The sequence below is a fragment of the Ostrea edulis genome, chromosome 2 (assembly GCF_947568905.1).
Source record: "Ostrea edulis chromosome 2, xbOstEdul1.1, whole genome shotgun sequence".
Lineage (NCBI taxonomy): Eukaryota > Metazoa > Mollusca > Bivalvia > Ostreida > Ostreidae > Ostrea > Ostrea edulis.
The window spans coordinates 14,323,933-14,333,823 of NC_079165.1; the positions used below are offsets into that span (position 1 = coordinate 14,323,933).

Genomic DNA, 9,891 nt, shown 5'->3' on the forward strand with positions numbered 1-9,891 from the left:
TTTTTATGAAGTTTAGGAATCCAGTATAGGTACGGTAACTCATATTCATTCGACCCATTGACTGGAATATTAAATGTGTCTAAAACGGAAGCATGATTTTGAAGAATTTCATCTTTTGAAAGGGCAGTTGGAGTATAAGTATGATTACCAAAAGTGGAATTAATGCCAAGTTCGTTTAAAATACAGTTGTAATAATGAGCCTTACAAACAAAGACAATGTTGTTACTAGCTTTGTCAGCTGGAACCAAAACATATTCCTCATGTAACCTATCTAATTCTTTTATCACTTCTGGTTTACTAAACACAGAAGGATAGATGGTACGTACTTTTGTTTTCATGTGTCTAATGCGGGATTTTAATATCCCTCTTATGCTTTTAACCCATTCTGAAAATGTATCAAGTTCTTCTTTTTCATATTTAGCCCATCGTCTGGCATAATCTTCGACAAAACTCATAATAGAGATGAAGTTCTGTCGCCAATTAAAAGACCGAGGTTCTCTGTATTTAGGACCTTTAAGAATAAGTGATTTGAGGTCCTCATTTTCAACTATATCAACATCACCAGTAATGACATGTCCAGCTGGACTATAGTTGAAAGAAGATGAAGATCAAGAACATGTTGCTGGATTACGTATAAGATGGTCTATATCGAGGCACTGCAGTGTTTGCTTATAATTAAAAAGTTTGGATGCAATAGTAGAAGTATAGCTGTTTCTGGAGGATGTTATTGAATTTTGCCTAAAAACCTACCCTCGCTTACTCTAACTTGCTGTGATATAGGGCGTACGTCGAATAGCGTGGTGTTGTATTATCGAGATAAAAGGTTAATTGATACATGTATGTATGCATAGGTCTTTCCAGTTTTGTGGGGTTTCATGGTAGTTTTATATATATTGTATTTAAATTCATCATATAATTAGGTTTTGTTTACGCATTACAATTGTCTGTACATTTTGAACCTCGGAATTTCGAATTTGATGCATTGAATAGTAAAATGGGATTTGAAATCCTTTTTTCTGGAATTTGCCTTATTCTATTAATTTTAGAAGTTAGAAAAGATATAATTGAGTTTTGGGAATCAGATCAAATCAAAAATGTATTTTCATTCATTTTTGAATTGTTCTGTAGTTTTGCGATTGGAATTTAATTAGTTTAATAAATATTATCAGATTTTTCTCTAAGCAAATAATGGCTTGGCTACATGTAGGTCATATACTAGTAATCTCTTTGTCTAGCATGCACATTTTCCTGTAATTTCAGATTTAAAGAAGATAACATTAAAGTATTCAGTACTGCGAACACACTATTCCGAATTACTAGCTGTCAGATTCTGTAAAGCAGTTCTTTAGAATCTCTCTAGATTTGAAATACTCTGTTAGACCTTGTCTCAATAGTCATGTGTATTACCAGAGGTATATAACAAAGGGAAGGCCCACACACCGTTACGGCAAAGTGTTGTTGACTGTCAGATACCTATTTTCCCAAGAAACAATACAAGAATTGTGCAATTGATTTGGTGTAAATGAGTTTGTGATCAGATTTTATGAATACTTATTCAGTGGCCAAACCGTGATGCATTTGATACCATATTCATAAAATTTGACGAAATGGCATTCTTGGAGCAATAGATGGGAGTCATACCCATATTCAAGCCACATTCAGAATCCCAAATATAATTTTAACAGGAAATAGTTTCATTCTATTGTATTTGAAGGCGATCTGAAATTTATTGATCTCTATAGGATGGCCAGGTTTAAGTACATGATGCGAAGGTCCCGAGGAAGTCAGGTCCGGGAAGAAGGATTCCATGATTGAGAGAATGGGTAATACCAATTGATTGGGGATGGAGCATACCGGTATAAGAATGGCTTGTGACTCCATACACTGTTTTGATTGTTTTGAACATATGCTAATGATCAAATGAAAAGGATTGGGAACAACTTCTAACAACTTACAAGTCCCTCTTCTAAGACAAAGATAACAGCCATTTGTCATAACAACAAAGTTCAGCATGGCTCTTTCATCTAAGCTATAAGTCAAGAGCGTTCGGTCTACTGAACAGACGATTCAGGAGAATGACGTTGATCAATATGAAATCAAAGAGATTTTTCAGACCATGGTTAATGTATGTATTTTGTACAACATAAGTGTAATTGAATATGACATTTTTTAAAAAGTACTGAATGATTTAGGTGAACTTGGTGTTATTATGGAACAAAAAGTGTTGCAGAATGATATACGAGATCAACAAATGAGAATAAACTTTTCACGTAGAATGTAATTTGCATTTGGAATATTTAAGTACACTTATTGAATGCAAGGTGAAGATAACGAACAGTGATCAATCTCAATAGTCCATGTCTTATTTAAATAGAATAACCCTTTTTTTCTTGTTGTACAACTAAAACAAGAGCTTTGGAATGGAACCATCCTTTCATCAAAATTCTAAACTGTGCATACTGAATAGCAGTTGACCTCTAAAATTAATAACCAAGACATTAAGATATCATATAATCGTCTATCAAATAATATTTATGGGAGAAAAATCTCTTTTGTATAAATTCACTTTTGTATCAGTAGTATTAATTCCGCGTAAAACAACTAAGCGACAAAAGTTACTATAGACATTCTGATGAAGTTCTCGTGTGTCACTGCCCTGTTATGATTTTCTCTATGAACAATGCCAAACGTTTCCATCAGCACTAGTTATACTATAAAATACGAGTATTTGATCCACTTATCTATGTGTTATCAAATAAAACTAATCTTTTCAGTAACGTTTTTTTTAATAAAGCAACAAAATCAACATTATAATTAGCATATGTAACCACCGACATGCAAGTGTGAAAGGTGAAGATAACGAACAGTGATCAATCTTATAACTCCTATAAGCAATAGAAAATAGATAGTTGGGCAAACAAAGACCCCTGGATATACCAGAGGTGGGATGGGTGCCTATGAGGAGTACACATCCCCTGTCGACCGGTCACATCCGCTGTGAGCCGTATATCTTGATCGGGTAAACAGAGTTATCCGTAGTCAAAATAGTGTACCAAGAATGGCATAACAATCGGCATGAAACATGTCAGACAAGTATACTAATATGCCATTAGAACGAATCTTAGAAAATAGCAAACATAACAACTAAATCATCTGGAGTTCATCTAGTAATGAAAAAGAAAAGACCCAAGTTTGATCCTAGGTCGGTGTATTTCGTAACAAGTCACGCAATCTCACGCACTGTTGTGCGACGTCAATAAAACATGAACATAACCTGATGAGAATGATTAATGATATATATAGAAAACAATGACACCACCACCACCATCAACTACAAATACAACTCTTCCAATAGTAACAACACCACTACCAACCAAAACAACAATAACAATAAAAGAATTTATATAACAGAACAAGTAAAGGACGAAGTAGAAGATTAAAATGGCTTGCTTATAGGGTCCAGAGAACCTTTGCGGTCATAGCTGGACTACAGAAGAAGAAAGAGGTGGAGAGGAGAAGGAGTTAACAAACAAGGCCAGATTATATGTAAATGATGTTTTCAAATTGTTGCAGCAAGAGGGACGACAATTTGGGATGTGAGGTTATGCCCAAATCGTCTCCGGCGACGATTTAGGACGGGCGACAGTTTCGGGTGTTACATAAGAAACCCCAAATCGTCGCCCGTCCCAAATCGCTACCGGCGACGAATTGGGGTGTAACAATATATAGTGCAAAGACGGACACCTGGACACATTAAAGGTGGAATCAGGAGTCTATAGAGAGTAAGCACCCCCTGTCGCACACGCCTTGAGTCCTCTATCTTATTAATAATAATAATCTAAGCATTAATTTGAGTCCATTAAAAAGGGAAGATATCTAGAGTTAAATGTCATGATCACTGGGTTTTTGGGAGTTGAACTATGTTCAATCTCCCTGGGTCATCACGCACTTTTCTGCGCAGTAATTTGTATTGATTTGTATAGTGGTCGTCAGCGGGGGTTCTGTGTCAGCTGATTTACTCCTAGGTAAATCAACATAAACTTTTATAAACATCCGCCATTAAATAATCCATGTAACTTTTCTGAATTAATCTAATTTTGATAATTGACATGTAAATAAATGCATTGATATTGTATTCAAATCAATTTGAATACAAGATTTCGATCAAATTGATACTGATAGACATAGAAAAATAAAAGATAAGGTTGAAAATTGTCGTTTGTAGCGCAGCGTCACCTATAAACATTGATAGGGAAACGAACGATAACTGCACACAAGCCCTATTGACACCGTGGCGCGAAATATCGAATATGGTGCGAAACCTCAGAAAATTTACAAGAAATAACTCTACAACATTGTGTATGTGTATATATTTGGTTTTTTTTTTAATGTGATATAAAAAATGCTTGATGTTACATGTAGATTGAATTAAAACACGTCATTCCCAGTCAACAACTTTCGATTGGGATCGGAATACGAAATAAAATTTCTTATATCCGGTGGCAAAGTGAAACTGCTTCATGCTTCAAGTTATTGAATTACGTAGTAATTGCACGTTACACATTAGAGAACTGTTCCTTTTAATAAAAAAAAGTCACAAAATAGATACAAAATGAGTGTACCTTATTCATTACTGTTACCGAGCTTTCGTCGACTATAATCTCGAAATGGCGTGTTTCGCTGCGCTTGATGACTGTAAGGTCCACATTTTCTACGTGAGTAGTGTGATATTTGTTTATGAATTTTTTGCGAATACATGGTATGTCTCGGCTAAGAATAATGGAAACTTTCTCACCTATGTATGTAAAGACATATTAATCTCTATTTTTAAAAATGTAGAACACTTTTATCAAATGACAATGTTTGAAAACGCTTAGAGCCCCGATGTCAGAATTTCCTTTTCCAAGACATCAATATGTCAAATTCATTATCCTTTTTGAATAGTATGTACCATATTTTGTACCAGTTATCCATTTTGAATCCCCTATTACAATGGGATTTTGTTGCACTCTGCAATGTTTGAGTGGATGTCATGAGTGTGTGTCAAACAGAAATTTTAAGAGCATGGAATAAGGTGCTGCCATGTATTACTTCACTATCAAAGTTTAACCCAGTTGCCACAATGTTGAATTTATGCTGCAAAAAGGATTGGAAATTGCTCTGGTCAAAACACATTGTTTATTTGTCTACAGATGAAAGAGACATGAGGATTCTCCCTCACAAACTGAAAAAAAAAATAGTTATGGATCTTGTACATGTATAGTTTATTAATCACTATAGATTTCCAACATCACAAGTCTGATTACACTATATGCTTTCCATACTGTCAGGTTCATTCACCCCCTGTTTGAGCCACAGTATAATATCCCAAATACCTTGGCAATAAATAACATTATTTGACTAGTGTTTCATTTTTAGCGGAGTTGCGGTGAAGTCGAACTCGGCTTATGATCTGATGAAGTGCCTTTGGGCGGGCAGGCGGGCACGCATCAACATTTCATTTCAACACCATAGCTCTTGAGCAAATTATAGGATCTCATTCAAACTTAGATGGATTGTCACCCTCAGTAAGATGAGGAAGCCTATCGATTCTGGGGTCACTAGGTCAAAGTCATTGGCTATAAATAGACTGAAATTTGGAGAAAATTTTGTTTTCCGCACCATAGCTCTTGAACGAATTATAGGATCTCAATCAAACTTAGATCGATTAAGTAAGACAAGAAGCCTATTGATTCCGGGGTCACAAGGTCAAAGTCACAGTGGCTATAAATAGACTGAAATTTGGAGAAAATTTTGTTTTCTGCACTATAATTTTTTAACAAATTATAGGATGTCAATTAAACTTAGATGGATTATCGCCCTTGATGAGACAAAGAAGCCTATTGATTTTGGTCAAGGGTTAAAGGTCAAGGTCACAAAGGATTTAAGTCGGCTGAAATTTATGTACGCAAAATTTTGCTCCCTGCTTGATAATTCTTGTAAACTTTTCTGCCGGTTCCCTCTATGCCCATTCCTTGCGCAACTCGGCTTGTGCATTTCCGATGCCCGACAATTTTTAATTTTTTTGCATTTCATTTATTTTGAGTTATTATACAATTATTTACCATTCCATTGATCCTCTACAGGACTGTAGTATACTCAGGTGACAGTTTAGCATATTGGACTACCTTTTCAAGTAATGAATCCTTAGAATTAGCTATAATTAGGATTAAACTTGAATGTATATATATACAGGGGAAAAACTTCATAACTGCAAGGCATTGATAACCATATTGATTTGAATGTTTGGGCCATAATATATGGTCACATTTTTCATGAGAATATAAAGGGGTGAAATTGTAGAAAACACCAACACGACTTCAGTTACTCTAGGAGCGTTGTGGCCCATGGGTGTTTGCTGTTGTAACGCTTTGAAAAACAACAACAGTTGATTTGTATCTAAAATCATGATAATATTCAGTCATTTATCCCCCTACCCTTCCAGTACTATCTTTTCTAACTGAATTTCCACAATGTTCAACTCCCACGAGTACTTTAAGTACTTTGATTTGTTTTTGTTTTTACTTTTGTTAACATTTTAATAGGATATTTTGTAAGATAAAATGCAAATCGGATCTACTTTTAATGACCTTAGTTTACTGGTAGAACCAGAGCGTCAGAATCATAAATATAGTGCTCTTATGTTACAAATAAATAGCAGGCTTTCGTGTTATCATCTTCACCAATGAATCAGGTTTCATATACAACATATTTTAATCGATTTATGAATGTATATAAATTTCGAAGTGCATCAATCCCGGGAATAGTGAGATGGAGAGTTTACAGTACAATGTAAGTAGGATATTCATCCATAGAAAGAGTGTCGTATACATGGTGAAATATTGCGTTCCATGTGTGGTAATGATTGCAGAATGAACAACAAATAAATGCATTCTATTTTCAGATGTTGACACTCTTCTTCAGCATACCTCTTTTGGTCTCCTCTACAAAACCGGAAACGCAATTATTAAAGGGTAAATTTACAGCACAACTATCGTCTGCTCATCCAACGCACCAGATTGAGACTTTAAGGTGGGAATTGAAGAGTTTCAAAAATACAGTAAAAAACTCTATGAAGGAGATGGAGGAAAAGGTGTTATCTTTACAGAATGGAGGTACATTTAGTTAACATATTCTATAGAGAATGTTAAGATTTCTTTACATATAAAATTACATTTCTTTTGTAATTTTGCGTATTTCTTGTTGGTCACTTATTTGTCTAGCTAGCTGATTGTTTACTATTCGTTATCTTCACCTTTTCATCTAACACTTATTTTACATTTGGACATTACTATTCTTCCAAAAGATTTAGGAATTACATTTACTGGATTTAGGACGAAATTCGTAATTTACAAACAAAACTGCGAATTATTACCATCTACAATTCTATGTGTTGGAGAAAGATTTCCCTACGAAATGAAATCTACCAATATATATGAATAGAATAGAATTTCTCAACAATATCGACAATCACAAACAGCAAACAGTGCAACATTACATATTTTATTTTTATCACTGAAATACGATGTTGATAAGTGAAAAGTGAGGACAACGAATAGTGACCAAAAATGTAAATATTTATACATAAGTAAATTTGAGAATCTTTCATTTATGTTGATAAACATCCCAAATGTTAAAAGAATCTCAACTAATTATGAACTCAACGAGTTAGAAACGTATGAATATCGACAGCAATATTCGTTATCTTTATTAATCATTATGCTACAGGAAAGCTTTCAAGAAGTGCCGTATATACCAGGTGGGGAAAGAAAAGCTGTCCTCCTAAAGCCGAGCTGGTGTTTTCAGGTACTCTTTGTGTTTGTAGGCGTAAACATTGAGTGGTCACGGTTTTGTTTCAATATGAATGTTTACATTGATAAAGAATATCAACTTTCATTAGCAAAATCCAAAGAGCAAACAACAGCGCTGGCTGAATTTCCTGATTTTGTGCCAGAGGTCTTTCATGTCTTTCTTTATGTCAGAGAGTGCACTGAAGTAATTCTTGAAAACAAAAAGCATTCGGATATTTTCCTGCAAAGTATCAATGAGAGGTGAAGATAAAGAACCGTGATCAATCTCATAACTCCTATAAGCAATACAAAATATAGAGTTGGGAAAACACAGACCTCTGGATACTAGTATACCAGAGGTGGGATCAGGTGCGCAGGAGGAGTAACCATTCCTTGTTGACCGGTCACACCATGAGCCCTATATCTTGACCAGGTGAACGAAGTTATCCGTAGTCAAAATCAGTGTTCCAGGAACGGCCTAACAATCGGTATGAAACACTTCAGGCAGCATTTGACCCAATGATAGGTTGTATTGGAAAACTACATCGTCATATCGACCATAGAATTTGCGAAATGCGAGACTGTTAAACCCCTGCACCATCATCTTGTTTGTCAGTAGCCTGCTTTGAATTAAAAAATCGCCATACGCAGAACGAGCTCTTGTGTATCGAATCAGTTGAGAGACATAAACACCATATGCAGGTGACAATGGAATATTGCTACATAAATGTGAGAAGTTGACGATGGAGAAGCTGAAATCATCTCGTTTTTCATAATGTTGAGTTGTTAGTTTGCCATTAATATCTACTTTCAATAAAATTTCTAAGTATGAAGCAGAAGTGGACGACTCTGTGGGATCTTTCATCGTTCTCTAAACAAGTTATTTTTTTTATGATTTTTCCGGGACCAGGGCTGCGTTCAAGATCGTAGCGGCTACGTAGGGCTCGGTAGCGCTACGATCTTGAACGATGTGCTAGGCTAGCCCTATGTAGGGATAACAAGCGTTAATTCATACAGTGCGTTCAAGATACCTAGATATCTAGCCAAGCAGCTAGGCTACCCGCTACGATCTTGAACGCAGCCCTGATGTTAACTACATTCTGAATTGTTGGGATGAGATATCCTTTCGTATTTTCGGTGTATATAGCGTTCCATGTTTGCCATACTTAACATTATGCATTCATTGTAGTTTTGTGAAATTGATCACTGTTCATTATAAAATATACTGCCAGGTTATGTTGGCGGGTCATATTACAGTGACGAAGGGGCGGCAGTAAATCCCATCTGTTTACCTAAGGACCCTGAGTGGGGACTGTACAACGACAGAGTGGAAAATTGGGCGGCTTATATCTATGGAGCTGAATATGAAACGGTGACTCTTCATGATAGTAGAGCAAAACTTCACAATCACAATGTCCCGTGCGCAGTGTGCCTTCTACGTGATAAATCAGTCGCAAGAGTTTTTCCAGGTACAGAGAGTTTTTTAAACTTATTTTGTGTTAGTCGCGTACATTTTATAAAAGCATGATACATGGGTTTGAATAGCCCATTTAATATTGAATAATACAACTTAAGAACTGTATAGAAATGACCACGTGTAATAATTTTGACATAATTCATCACGAAATAATGAGAGGAGTTATAGATAAGATTGATCATTGGTATAACCGCATGTGTATGGAATTCAGGTATCGCAGAGTAGTCGTACATCGACTGCTCATACTGTATGTGTGGAACATTGCTTACTAAAACAAACTTTGCTTGTAGCAAGAAAGTCGTGTTACAAAGGCTGGAGATTAGAATATGATGGTTACCTTATGGCCGGATACCATAAACACAAAGCCGGTACGTTGTATAAGTGTGTGGATAAAGATCCGGATACTGCCCCCGGATTTAAATCTAGTACAAATCAAGATGGCTACCTTTTCTACGCAGTGGAAGCACGGTGTGGATCCCTGAATTGTCCTCCATACACGGAAGGACGAGAACTGACTTGCTCAGTTTGTTCTACTCCATAGATAAATGCATGAAAGTTAGATGTGATAAAGACTTGTATATGATA

At 35.7% G+C, this 9,891-nt stretch overlaps 1 protein-coding gene across 1 annotated transcript; it reads left to right on the forward strand.

Annotated features, from left to right (window-relative positions):
• Nucleotides 1–6,804: 6,804 nt before the first annotated feature.
• On the forward strand, nucleotides 6,805–9,891 carry LOC125679659 (short-chain collagen C4-like). The gene is made up of 5 exons (XM_048919068.2): nucleotides 6,805–6,831; nucleotides 6,944–7,154; nucleotides 7,768–7,845; nucleotides 9,062–9,298; nucleotides 9,597–9,891. The coding sequence occupies exons 1-5, from the start codon at nucleotides 6,811–6,813 to the stop codon at nucleotides 9,845–9,847; spliced, it is 798 nt and encodes a 265-aa protein (XP_048775025.2). The 5' UTR covers nucleotides 6,805–6,810; the 3' UTR covers nucleotides 9,848–9,891.

Excerpts from the sequence above, each read along its gene's own strand:
- LOC125679659 (XM_048919068.2), top strand. The coding sequence starts at position 6,811 with ATGGAGAGTTTACAGTACAAT. Across the intron at positions 7,155-7,767 it reads GTTATCTTTACAGAATGGAG|GAAAGCTTTCAAGAAGTGCC; the intron begins GTACATTTAGTT and ends ATTATGCTACAG. Across the intron at positions 7,846-9,061 it reads AGCCGAGCTGGTGTTTTCAG|GTTATGTTGGCGGGTCATAT; the intron begins GTACTCTTTGTG and ends ATATACTGCCAG.